This window comes from Orcinus orca, chromosome 11 (assembly GCF_937001465.1).
Source record: "Orcinus orca chromosome 11, mOrcOrc1.1, whole genome shotgun sequence".
Lineage (NCBI taxonomy): Eukaryota > Metazoa > Chordata > Mammalia > Artiodactyla > Delphinidae > Orcinus > Orcinus orca.
This window is the reverse complement of record NC_064569.1, coordinates 100,058,257-100,071,134: the sequence shown is the minus strand read 5'-3', so window position 1 is coordinate 100,071,134 and position 12,878 is coordinate 100,058,257. Positions and strand designations below refer to the sequence as shown.

At 45.5% G+C, this 12,878-nt stretch overlaps 1 protein-coding gene across 2 annotated transcripts in view; it reads right to left on the bottom strand.

Moving 5' to 3' along the window:
* TBC1D22A (TBC1 domain family member 22A) overlaps positions 1-12,878 on the bottom strand; it is a 315,342-nt gene that overhangs the window by 103,292 nt on the left and 199,172 nt on the right. For both annotated transcript variants that reach the window (XM_004279596.4, XM_049694610.1), the window contains one exon: positions 10,834-10,909. In XM_004279596.4, coding sequence (XP_004279644.1) covers positions 10,834-10,909 — 76 coding nt within the window. The remainder of the gene's footprint in view (positions 1-10,833; positions 10,910-12,878) is intronic.

Below are 12,878 nucleotides of genomic sequence, written 5' to 3'. Positions count from 1 at the left end.
AAGACTGTTATAAGAGATAAGGAGGGACACTACATAATGCTCAAAGGATCAATCCAAGAAGAAGATATAACAATTATAAATGTTTATGCACCCAACATAGGAGCACCTCAATACATAAGGCAAATACCAGCAACCATGAAAGGAGAAATAGACAGTAACACAATCATAGTAGGGGACTTTAACACCTCACTTACAACAATGGACAGATCATCCAAACAGAAAATAAATAAGGAAACACAAGCTTTAAATGACACAATAGACCAGATAGATCTAATTGATATTTACAGAACATCCCACCCCAAAGTGGCAGAATACACTTTCTTCTAAAGTGCACATGGAACATTCTCCAGGGGAGATCACACTTGGGTCACAAATCAAGCCTCGGAAAATTTAAGAAAATTGAATGTCATATCAAGCATCTTTTCTGACCACAACACTATGAGATTGGAAATCAATTACAAGAAAAAACTGTAAAAAACATGAATACATGGAGGCTAAACAGTGCGCTACTAAATAACCAAGAGATCACTGGAGAAATCAAAAACAAAGTAAAAAAGTACACAGAAACAAATGACAATGAAAACACGACGATCCAAAACATGTGAGACGCAGCAAAAGCAGTTCTAAGAGGGAAGTTTATAGCAATACAATCTCACCTCAAGAAACAAGAAAAATCTCAATTGAACAATCTAACCCTACACTTAAAACAACTAGAAAAAGAAGAAGAAAACCCAAAGTCAGTAGAAGGAAAGAAATCATAAAGATCAGAGCAGAAATAAATGAAATAGAAACAAAGAAAACTATAGCAAAGATCAATAAAACTAAAAGCTGGTTCTTTGAGAAGATAAACAAAATTGATAAACCCTTAGCCAGACTCATCAAGAAAAAAAGGGAGAGGATGCAAATCAATAAAATTACAAATGAAAAAGGAGAAATCACAACTGACACTGCAGAAATACAAAGGATTATAAGAGACTACTACAAACAACTCTATGCCAATAAAATGGACAACCACAAAGAAATGGACAAATTCTTGGAAAGGTACAACTTTCCAAGACTGAACCAGAAAGAATTAGAAAATATAAACAGACCCATCACAAGTAATGAAATTGAAACCGTAATTAAAAATCTTCCAACAAACAAAACTCCAGGACCAGATGGCTTCACAGGCGAATTCTATCAAGCACTTAGAGAAAAGCTAACGCCGATCCTTCTCAAACTCTTCCCAAAAATTGCAGAGGAAGGAACACTCCCAAATTCATTCTACAAAGCCACCATCACCCTGATACCAAAACCAGAAAAAGGTATCACAAAAAAAGAAAATTATAGACCAATATCACTGATGAACATAGATGCAAAAAACCTCAACAAAATACTAGCAAACAGAATCCAACAGCACATTAAAAGGATCATACACCATGATCAAGTGGGATTTATCCCAGGGATGCAAGAATTCTTCAATATATGCAAATCAATCAATGTGATACACCACATTAACAAATTAAGGAATAAAAACCATATGATCATCTCAATAGATGCAGAAAATGCTTTTGACAGAATTCAACATACATTTATGATAAAACTCTCCAGAAAATGGGTACAGAGGGAACCTACCTCAACATAAGAAAGGCCATATATGACAAACCCACAGCAAGCATCATACTCAATGGTGAAAAACTGAAAGCATTTCCTCTAAGATCAGGAACAAGACAAGGATGTCCACTCTCGTCACTATTATTCAACATAGTTTTGGAAGTCCTAGCCACAGCAATCAGAGAAGAAAAAGAAATAAAAGGAATACAAATTGGAAAAAAGGAAGTAAAACTGTCACTGTTTGCCAATGACATGAAACTATATATAGAAAATCCTAAAGATGCCACCAGAAAACTATTAGAACTAATCAATGAATTTGGTAAGGCTGCATGATACAAAATTAATACACAGAAACCTCTGGCATTCCTGTACACCAACAATGAGAAATGAGAAAGAGAAATTAAGGCAACACTTCCATTTACCACTGCAACAAAAAGAATAAAATACTTAGGAATAAACCTGCCTAAGGAGGAGAAAGACTTGTACTCAGAAAACTATAAAACACTGATGAAAGAAATCAAAGATGACACAAACAGATGGAGAAATAGACCATACTCTTGGATTGGAAGAATCAATATTGTGAAAATGACTATACTACCCAAAGCAATCTACAGGTTCAATGCAATCCCCATCAAACTACCAATGGCATTCTTCACAGAATTAGAAAAAAAAATCTTACAATTCCTGTGGAAACACAAAAGACCCCGAATAGCCAAAGCAATCTTTTTTTTTTGTTTTTGTTTTTTTTGTTTTTGTTTTTTTTGTTTTTTTTGCGGTACGTGGGCCTCTCACTGTTGTGGCCTCTCCCGATGCAGAGCACAGGCTCCAGACGCGCAGGCTCAGCGGCCGCGGCTCACGGGCCCAGCCGCCCTGCGGCACGTGGGATCCTTCCGGACCGGGGCACGAACCCGCATCCCCCGCATCGGCAGGCGGACTCCCAACCACTGCGCCACCAGGGAAGCCCAGCAAAAGCAATCTTGAGAAAGAAAAACGGAGCTGGAGGAATCAGGCTTCCTGACTTCAGACTATACTACAAAGCTACAGTAATCAAGACAGTATGGTACTGGCACAAAAACAGAAATATAGATTAATGGTACAGGATAGAATGCCCAGAGATAAACCCATGCACATATGGGCACCTAATTTACAACAAAAGAAGCAAGAACATACAATGGAGAAAAGACAGCCTCTTCAATAAGCAGTGCTGGGAAATCTAGACAGCTACATGTAAAAGAATGAAATTAGAACACTATCCTACATCATACACAAAAATAAACTCCAAACGGATTAAAGACTTAAATGTAAGACTAAACACTATAAAACTCTTAGAGGAAAACATAGGAAAAACACCCTTTGACATAAACCACAGCAAGATCTTTTTTGACCACCCTCCTAGAGTAATGGAAATAAAAACAAAAATAAACAAATGGGACTTAATTAAACTTAAAAGCTTTTGCACAGCAAAATAAACCATAAACAAGACAAAAAGACAACCCTCAGAATGGGAAAAAACATTTGCAAATGAAACAACAAAGGGTTAATCTCCAAAATATACAAACAGCTCATGGAGCTCAATATCAAAAAAAAAAACAATCCAGTTAAAAAATGGGTGGAAGACCTAAATAGACATTTCACCAAGGAAGACATACAGATGGCCAAGAGGCACATGAAAAGATGCTCAACATCACTAATTATTAGAGAAATGAAAATCAAAACTACAATGAGGTATCACCTCACGCCAGTCAGAATGGCCATTATCAAAAAATCTAGAAACAATAAACGCTGGAAAGGGTGTGGTGAAAAGGGGACCCTCCTGCACTGTTGGTGGGAATGTAAATTGATACAGCCACTATGGAAAACAGTATGAAGGCTCCTTGAAAAATGAAAAATAGAACTACCATATGACACAGCAATCCCACTACTGGGCATATATCCTGAGAAAACCATAATTCAAAAAGAGTCATGTACCACAATGTTCACTGCAGTACTATTTACAATAGCCAGGACATGGAAGCAACCTAAGTGTCTATCGACAGATGAATGGATAAAGAAGATGTGGCACATATATACAATGGAATATTACTCAGCCACAAAAAGAAACGAAATTGAGGTATTTGTAGTGAGGTGGATGGACCTAGAGTCTGTCATACAGAGTGAAGTTAAGTCAGAAAGAGAAAAATAAATACCGTATGCTAACACATATATATGGAATCTAAAAAAAAAAAAAATTGGTACTTATGAACCTAGTTGCAGGGCAGGAATAAAGAGGTAGACATAGAAAATGGACTTGAGAACATGGGCTGGGAGGGCAAAGCTGGGGCAAAGTGAGAGTGGCATGGACATATATACACTACCGAGTGTAAAACAGTTGGCTGGTGGGAAGCAGCAGCATAGCACAGGGAGATCAGTTGGCTGGTGGGAAGCAGCAGCATAGCACAGGGAGATCGGCTTGGTGCTTTGCAATGACCTAGAGAGGTGGGATAGGGAGGCTGGGAGGGAGGCTCCAGAGGGAGGGGATATGGGGGCATGTGTATGCATACAGCTGATTCGCTTTGTTGTGTATCATCAACTAACACAGTACTGTGAAGCAGTTATACTCCAATAAAGATCTATTAAAAGAAAAACTGAAGTAGGTTCTCACGGTGTTTTCAGTCAAAAGATAGCAATTCCATTTACATTATCTTAGTTCACAAAAGATGCATGAGCATAGAATCCAAGGTGAGCCTGCCCCACAGGGCCCAGCCCCCGGATGCAGTCACAGGGGCTCTAACTGCAGCCTCTCGAAGAGCCCAAGGGCTGAACTTGGGGGCAACTAGGGATCATGCAACCTCAAAAACTGACATCAGATGTAACAGACATAAGGACAATAAAGGTACAAGGTGTGTCACTCAGATACGCGGCAAAAATGTGAAATTTCACTTTCAAATATGTGTAAACATTCCAGGTGTAATCTGGAGTGAAAATCTCCTCCAGTACTTTGTATGTTGAGATTCTATCAGCCCATGGTGTGTTAATGTATATTTATTATTGAAGCAGTAAACTACTCAACGATTGGTGTGAATCGCTAACCTTATGTATAAAAATTGTTTCATAAGTAGGGAACAGACTGATGTTAACAGAAATGCTGAGAGCACCCGCTCTTACCTCTGAACTTCTCTCTATGCCTCACCCATTACTCTGTCGCCAGTCTCGGGGCCAGGCTCGCCCGGCCCAGGCAGGAGGGCCCTTTCCCTTCCTCCTGACTTTTGTTGCAGCACGTGACTCGGTTTGGCCAATGAAATGCAGCCGAGCACCGGGGACCACTTTCTTTCAGAAGCACAAAGAGCCTGTGACCAATCCCCAGAGATTTTCCCTGCATCACAGGAACTGGGCCAGCCAACTCCTGAAGGCGGCTGCTCCATCAGCCTGAGTCCCCAGGTGAGGACAGCACAGACCAGAGCCCTGGGCAAAGCCACAAAGGACGTGCCATGTGGGTGAGAGGCAAACGTGTGCTGCCTGAGCTGCTGAGGTTTACAGGCTGTCTGTCGGGGCTTAGGGTAGGGTTAGGGTTGGGTCTGCTCGGCCAGCAACAGGGGTACCTGGCTTCCGCCCAACGGGGACTTTTACCCTCATCACTCAGAGTCTGGCCCACATGCGCCTTCGATGCACTCCTGGTGCCAGGCCGTGTGCTCGGACACTGCACGAGAGGGTTCAGATCTAACCCACCCCGAGGCAGCACAGGACACAGCGTGTGCACTCAGGCAAGGAGTGGTGGCAGCCCACAGAGGAGAGGGAGCTGGTGCTGATGGGAGAGGGAAGGGAAAGGGGGGAGGCAGCAGCAACACAGAGGGAGTCAGGGGCACCGCAGGAGGCTGGCCCCTGCCCGGGACAGGGATGTGGGAAACAGCTCACAGCACCCAGTGCAAAACCCATCCACGGATGTCAGCATCCTGCTGCATGGCAGGCAGACCTGCTCGCCCAGGGTGCATGCGCACCCCTCTGCTTACGGGGCCCCTCCAGGGTCTGCAGGCACAGGGAACAAGCACCGCAGCCCCCACACGCCCACCACTGCTCCAGCGTGTGTGAGCAGAACCTGAGGACGTGGTGAAGACTCTAGTGTTTGCGGGCTGCAGCCAATAAGACCAACCAACCAGTCCTTGTCTATTGGAGGCCCTGAGGCTTGGACGCAAACGACCACACGATGGTGGGTGGTCTCACGGAAGCACTGATGCTGCCTGGCGTTTCTCTGAACGAGAGCTCTGTGCAAGCCTTTCCCAGAAAAAGTCTGAGCATCGTGCAAGGTGGCCCCAGGAGAACAGAGGACCGGGAACCACATCTAACACCGAGGGCTCAAGCTATTTCTCCCCAAGACAGAAGAAGAAACTACATCTGATAAGAGATTAAGAAATCAATGGTTTTTTAAAAAAAAAGGTCTGAGGCTGCTTTTTGGACGAATGAGAGCTACATGAATACTGACTCCAGGCCACTCCCTTCCTCAAGGCCACACGCTGGCCTTTGTCAGATAAGCTCTGTCTCACCCGATTATCAACAGCTGCTGCCCCTGGTCTCCCAGACTCAATCCTTCCATCTGCCCACCCGCAGCCAGAGTGCCCCAAAGAAACACCAAATGTCCCTCAGCTGGGCTACGAGGTGGCCTGCTGGAGGCTGACCGGCCTATGGCAGTAACACATTTGCACAAGAAGCGGCTTGCTCTGCTCCAGGGCCAAAATAAAGCACAGTTTGACAGAAACAAGAAATCCCTAGGCAAGCCCTTGCCCCAGAAATGTGACCTAAGCATTCACCTTGTAGAGGCAGGTAACTGTTAGAAATGGGTTCTGCTAAGGTCGTAGCAGACGCTCATCCAGACCTCCCAAAGCCTTTCCAATTTCCCAAGAGCCAGTGCTTTGATCTCCCAGACCTCAGACCCAGTCTCGGTATTTTCCCATTCTCGGTGGGATTTCGTCTTCCTGTGGTGATTTCATCTGGCTCTACTCCTAAGCTGCCCATATACCCACTCCTTTTCCCAATGACCACCTGACTCTCCCAAGGCTGGATGGGGTGCTGACCGGCCGATCTCCAAGGGCTCTGAAGTTCACAGTAATCGTGGTCCCCTGCTTATGCTGCAAGGGCAGGTGTGTGCACTTCGTCTACTTTCCTTCTTGATTACACAGCTTCCTGGAGGCGGTGAGAAACAATGCAGATTTAGGTGGCCTCTTGGACTTTCAAATTCATTCTTGAGGGGTATTTCTGCTGGATGTCGACACTACGGTGACAGTTATGATTCTTCCTGCACATTGAACATATCTTCTTGTGCTTTTTTTGAGAAGACAGTTCTCAGACAACCATTCTTAGAAAATAATCTCTTACTCTCGTTGCCTTAAGAATTAGTCTTCAATTGAATTTTACTATGATGTGTTTACATACAGTTTTCTCTTTATTCTCCTGAAGATTCAATGGGCTCTTCAATCTGTGAATTGGTTTATTTCAGTACTTTTGGAAAACAATGCATCATTATCTCTTCAGATTCTTACTCACTCTCCCTTGTCTCCTTCTATGACTCCAAATAAGTACATATGAAGCTCTCTAACCATACCTTCTATATCTCTTACTTTCTATATTTTGCATATTCTTATCTCTCCATGTTTTGTTTTGGCTATTTTCTTCCAACCCATCTTCCAGTTCACTACCTTTCTCTATAGCTATGTCTAATTTGTTAAATCTGCCCACTGATTTTTTAATTTGGTTATTGTATTTTTCAAATCTTTTATGTAAAATCATATAGTTTCCCACTACCATGGCAAACATTCTCAAGGTTCTCTTTTTTATATTTCTTCATACATAGTAAGGAGAATAGTTTCATGGTCTATGCGTAAGAATTACAGAAACTTAACATCTTGTGGGCCTGTTTCCGTTATCTGTTGTTTCTGTTTGTTCTCACTTAAGAAGTCTTGAATGTGTGTGTATTTTTGACTATGTGTAGATCATTTTAGGTGGGAAAAAAAAAAAAAAGCAGAAACAATTTGAGGAACAACTTTCTGGTAACTTCCTCCAGAAAAGATTTTTTTTTGCTTCTCCCAAGCACTCTACTCCAGTACAGAAGTGCCGTAATCAAGGTTCAAACAACCCTGGTCCTCTCAGGTGATGTAAACCTGGCCTGCAAGACTGCACAAGGGCAGTTTCACTTCAGTTCCACCCTGACAGTTGGTCTTCTGGGTCTCAGAAAGTACCTGGGCATTTTCTGCACTCCTATCCTCAGGTAGGCTACGGTTTGATCCTTTCCCTCCATGAAGCTGTCAAAACTACAAACCACGTTGGGATTCTTTCTTCTGGATTAGCAAGAACCCTCAGAACAACAGTGGCCTTCAGGGCTGGGCTCATCTCTCTGGTTCCAGCATTCTTCCAGAATCTGGCCAGGAAGTCCTTGTCTCCTTATTAGCAGTTCAATGCTTTTACGAAATTTGTTTTCTTTTTACCTTCTTTGTTTTCTTTTTTTCTCTCTTTCATTCTTCCTCACCACCCTCCATTTGTTTGTTTGTTTGCTGGCTTTAAAAAACAATCTTATCCATTTTTCAGGTCTCTTCAGTGAGAAATCTGGTTGGAATTACCTAGCCCACCACCACTGGCAGTGGAAGGTCCTCCTACTCTCACCTTCGACATTGCCAATTCAGTGGCTCAAGGCTCCATCTCTCATTGTGTGGGAAGTTCTGAAAGCTCTGCCCCAAAAATTACAGACTCCTCTGGGGCTTCTCACTAGCCAGCTTACCTCTCTCGAGACAATTACCACCCACCGGGCGGTCTCTCAGGCTGCTGCCCATCACCTTCCTGCTCGGCCTCCATTACAGACGTGACCCTCTGTCTTCAGTCACGCCACCTTCCTGTCTAGGGAACAGACTTTTTCTAAAGGTGTGGGGGTAACAGAGAGCAGGGTACCGTACTACTCAAAATAGAAAACTACTTTAGAGAACTTTTCAGAAATCCTTTAGCCAGCTGTCACAGCTAGAAAATAAGACAGTGACTTTGACCCTCTCCTAATCTTCCCTACCCCCCGCTGCCCCCCTCCCCTCGCTGCCACCCTCCTGTACCCCTGGGCCTCTGCCCTCCTCTCCCTCTCCATTCTCTTCTGACTTACAACACTACTACTGGAACTCCAAAATTCCTCTCACTTTTCCTTGTGTAGCAATTTAGCTCTTTTCTAAACTATTCCCATCTGGGTCAAGCCCATAAAACCTCAGCTTTCTTAATAACAGGTCCATGAAATTGTGTTCCTTCACCAAATTGCCAAAAAGTTCTGAAATCAATGCTGTCCTTGCCCTGAAATGCAAAAATGGGGCAGTTTTTTTTTTTTTTTTTTTAAAGCAATATTTTCCTCCTAGTGTATCCTGCCGTCCCTGCACAGTCCCAAGACCACAAATTCTTTCTCCAGGAGGACAGTGAGAGAAGGGGGCCTACAGGACACTTCTCCCCGGGGCTGCTGAGGGGTAACAGCCCAAACTCTGTCAATTCTGCTACTTCCTGCTTGAAAAGCCTGGGAATTCTTCTGAGGCCATCACAGAAGTTCTTCCAGGTTTCACTGGAAGAATAGTTACAAACAGATTACAAAGTCTAACCGATTACCAAAAAGAGCCTCCTATGTTGTGAAGAACTGATCATTTAAACAAAACAACCACAGGATGAACATGCCCTCCTCAGAAGCTGCAGGAAAATAAAAATGGGATTCCCTGAAAAGCCCAGATCCGGCTGGGCTTCCTCTGGTTGCTGCTGCCGCTCTCTGAAACCATCACCCAGCAAACCCGAGATGTGCTTCTTCTAAACCACAGCTCTGGAGAAAATCAACTCAGCTATTTCCCAGACTGTAGCCCTGGAACACATAAGCACCAACTGCAGCTTTCCAAGCTCCACAAAAGTACAAAACCTGCCTTCTAAGAGACACCAGAGGAAAAGAACTGCTAAGGAAGTGTAATTCACAGCTCCTGCCAACTGTATTTCAAAGAACAAAATGAGGCTGGGGGAAAGGTGTGAAACTGCTAGCAGGGAAAAAACCCAAGAGTGTCCAACAAAGATCTCCCTGTGAAGTTAAGAATAAAGGTACATAAATGCAGTTACATAAGCCAAAAACAGTACTTTGAACACATAGCTGCAAAGCAGCTAAATACACTGAATCAAAGTATTAGTGGAAGAACTGTGTAGAGCTTCATAATATGGAAATTAGGCAATAACCATTAGATGCAACTGAAAATCAGATTCAATCAAGGAACAGAATGGAGTTGATAATTTGTATGACTCCATTTTATAATGTCATTCAATCATTTCCCAAACCAAGTGCCTTTCTTGGGAAGATGATTACCGATATACTTTCTACTGCTGAAGGTACAGCAAGGGGAAGAGACACCGGGATAGGCCTGTCCTTGGAAGGCAGCCCTGGAACACGGGCAGCGAGTCTACGTTTTAAGCAAAGCATGATTTCTCTGCAGGTTCAGTGAAGTCATTCACCAAGCTCACACCCGGCGCCTGATGACACAGCCTGTGTCTTCTCTGCGCATCACCACTGACCAGCCAGCTGGTGTCACAAGTCCATGCCCGGTACTGCTCGGTATCCCTCTGCTAATGCTCTGTTCATTAATTTAACAAACTATCAGGAGAGTATGCTTGGAATGGGCAGCATTATCTCTCAACTTTAATTAAACTCTGCTATTGCAATATGACAGTCAGCATATCATAGGGGGAATTATTTTAAGGATGAGGGTAGAAAGTATTTCAAAGCCCCCACTTAAACATGAAAGCATAATCTAAAATGGCCGAGCACATACTATAATTTTTCTATAATATTAAAGACGTTATTTTCAGACTCAGTAATTAATTGGATTCCATGGAGAAATTACGCCAGCATCCCTGATAGCAAAATGCTGTGCAGAGGCAGGAACAGCGTGCCAGAGGACGGCCATAAACAACCCGGCTGTCACCCAGATTATGACAATCACCAGGCCTAATAAGGAGGAAGAGCTGCCTGCTTCTAGGACGCACTCATTACTTCCTGCAAAGCGACGGCACTGAATTCTGATTATATCGCCTTTGTAAAAGGAACGACAGCGGCACCTGCTCCAGCGGTGGGGTGGCCTCAGAAGGATGCGGGGAAGGCGCAAGCCAGGGGCCACGGGCTGGACGAGGACGGCATCCTGTCAGCTGTTGGCCGGCGAGTCCTGAGCCTTCCACCACCTTCTCCCCCGCCCCACAGGGAAAGGGGAGCCCAGGAAGCTGGCTTACCATCGATCCGGCTTACGAGTTCTTCCAAGATTTTCACTTTCATTTGAATCCCAGGTTGAGCAAAGGTGTAGTTGTCCTACGGGAAAAATAACAACGAATATCATATGCATGGAAAATAAAACCTGCTTTCCAAAGGGGAAAAAGGCAGCGGGAACAAAGGTGAACAGTTTCACAACATAACAGATTCACAAAGTGATCAACGCACAAGGCATTAGGCTGCATTACACCACCAGTGTGCAGCACGAACCAGAAGGTGAGTCCGACACCCCCTGATGTCAGAGGGGAACACACCGATCTCAGGAATATTTAATGGGGCACATCTATGTAAATGCAGATATTTACATTTAAAGTGAACGCTTGACTCGCCACCGCGGACGTGGAAGGCGGGCAAAGGCGCCACGACCCAAGCAACACAGGCTCGAAAGAGACCAAGGAGCGAATTATTCCCTGAAGCCCCAGAAGGGACGCAGCCCTGCCCATGCCTTGACCTACACCTTGATCCAGCACCCCAGGTGCATGGCAGCCTTCCGGCCTCCAGGACGATGAGGTAATAAATGTGTGTTTCAAGCCACGACGCGCTGCACCTGCGGGTCCTTGAACTAGAGTGAGCGCATGGGGCCTCGGGCCCTGGCGGTTCAGGGGGGATCCTGCTGGGCCGGTGTTGGGAGAGGATGGCTTGTCCTCAGGGAGGCACGGGGGAGGCCCCAGGACGTGGGAACAGCACTCCCGGTGCCACCCGCCCCAGGACCTGCGAGGGGGGCTCCAACGACACAGCATGGGGGAGAGGAGGACCTTCACACCAGCAGCAGCGTCTAAGGCTGAGCAGTCAGACGTGGAGGGCTCTGATTCCAGCACAGTCGGCACTCTCTGGGTTTAACACACGCGCGCACACACACACACCCCTCCTAACTAGAGCAGGAGTGGCAGCCACGATGACACAGAACTTAAAATGCCTACAAGGCAACAAGGATCTTTTTCCCGCAGAAACAGAAAATGAGTAACTCAGACCTAACTTCTTGCTGAGGTTTCTCCCAAGTCGATTTCAAGTGACAGCCTCTGAATCCAACTGTCACATCCCCGCAAGGGCAAAACCGAGGACAGCTCCGAGCGGTGCCCCGACTCAGAGCAACCCTGAGGTCCCACACGCGCCCTGCTCTGTGCAGGGGGACGGTGCTCCTGGGGCGGCTGCCACAGGGGCCTGGCGTGATGTGCCCTCTAGACACGGTGACAAGCTTGTGCGCTCTGCCACGCTTTGAAGGCTTGTGAAGCGCGGGCTTTCGCAGACTGGCGCTCAATGGACAGGACCTCTGGGCCCTGAAAGGCCTGTGCGTGTCCTGGTGAGACACCTGCTGAGCACAAGGTAAGCACGAGCCGTGAGCTTTCACGGACTTAGACATTAATGGGCAACGGAAATTCTGGTTTTGGACTTGAACTTACAAGGGTTGGCCTTTAAGACAATTTCTCTCTGAAACTGGGTAACACAAGGAGATTTATACTCAAATGCGGGGCAGGCTGTGTAGCTGGAAGCTTACACACTGGCATTTCACCTCATGGTGGAATTTCTGATGAGACAGGTGGAAGAGTCAAGCAGGACATAATTAAGGATGAGAAATAAACTAAGGGTGGAGGCCTTACAGATTATCGAATTAATGTTCAATTCTGACACGTTTCAAAGCCATCAGGACCAGGCTCTAACGTCCTCTCCCCGGCGTCCCAGGAGAATCCTCAAAGGAGCGGGGGTTCCACTGGGGGCTGGCCTGTCCCGATGGGCTGTGGGCTCCAAGGCGGGCCATGCCCCTGGCCGAGAAGGAACCTAATGGTTATGCAAACAGCCAACTCTCAAACCCGGGGTCTGCTTCCAAGTGGAGGGAACTCAGTTGGTGCCTCTCCTGCACCATCTCCATCCCCAGAAATACTCACCCCAAGAAGGCAACTTCAACTGCTAAGCCTGGGAGACTAAACAGCCAGTAGGTTCAGCCCTCCTTCCAGCTCTCAGCATCGGCTGATCCCCCAGGAAGGTTGCTCCCCCTGGGAAGGCTGCTCCC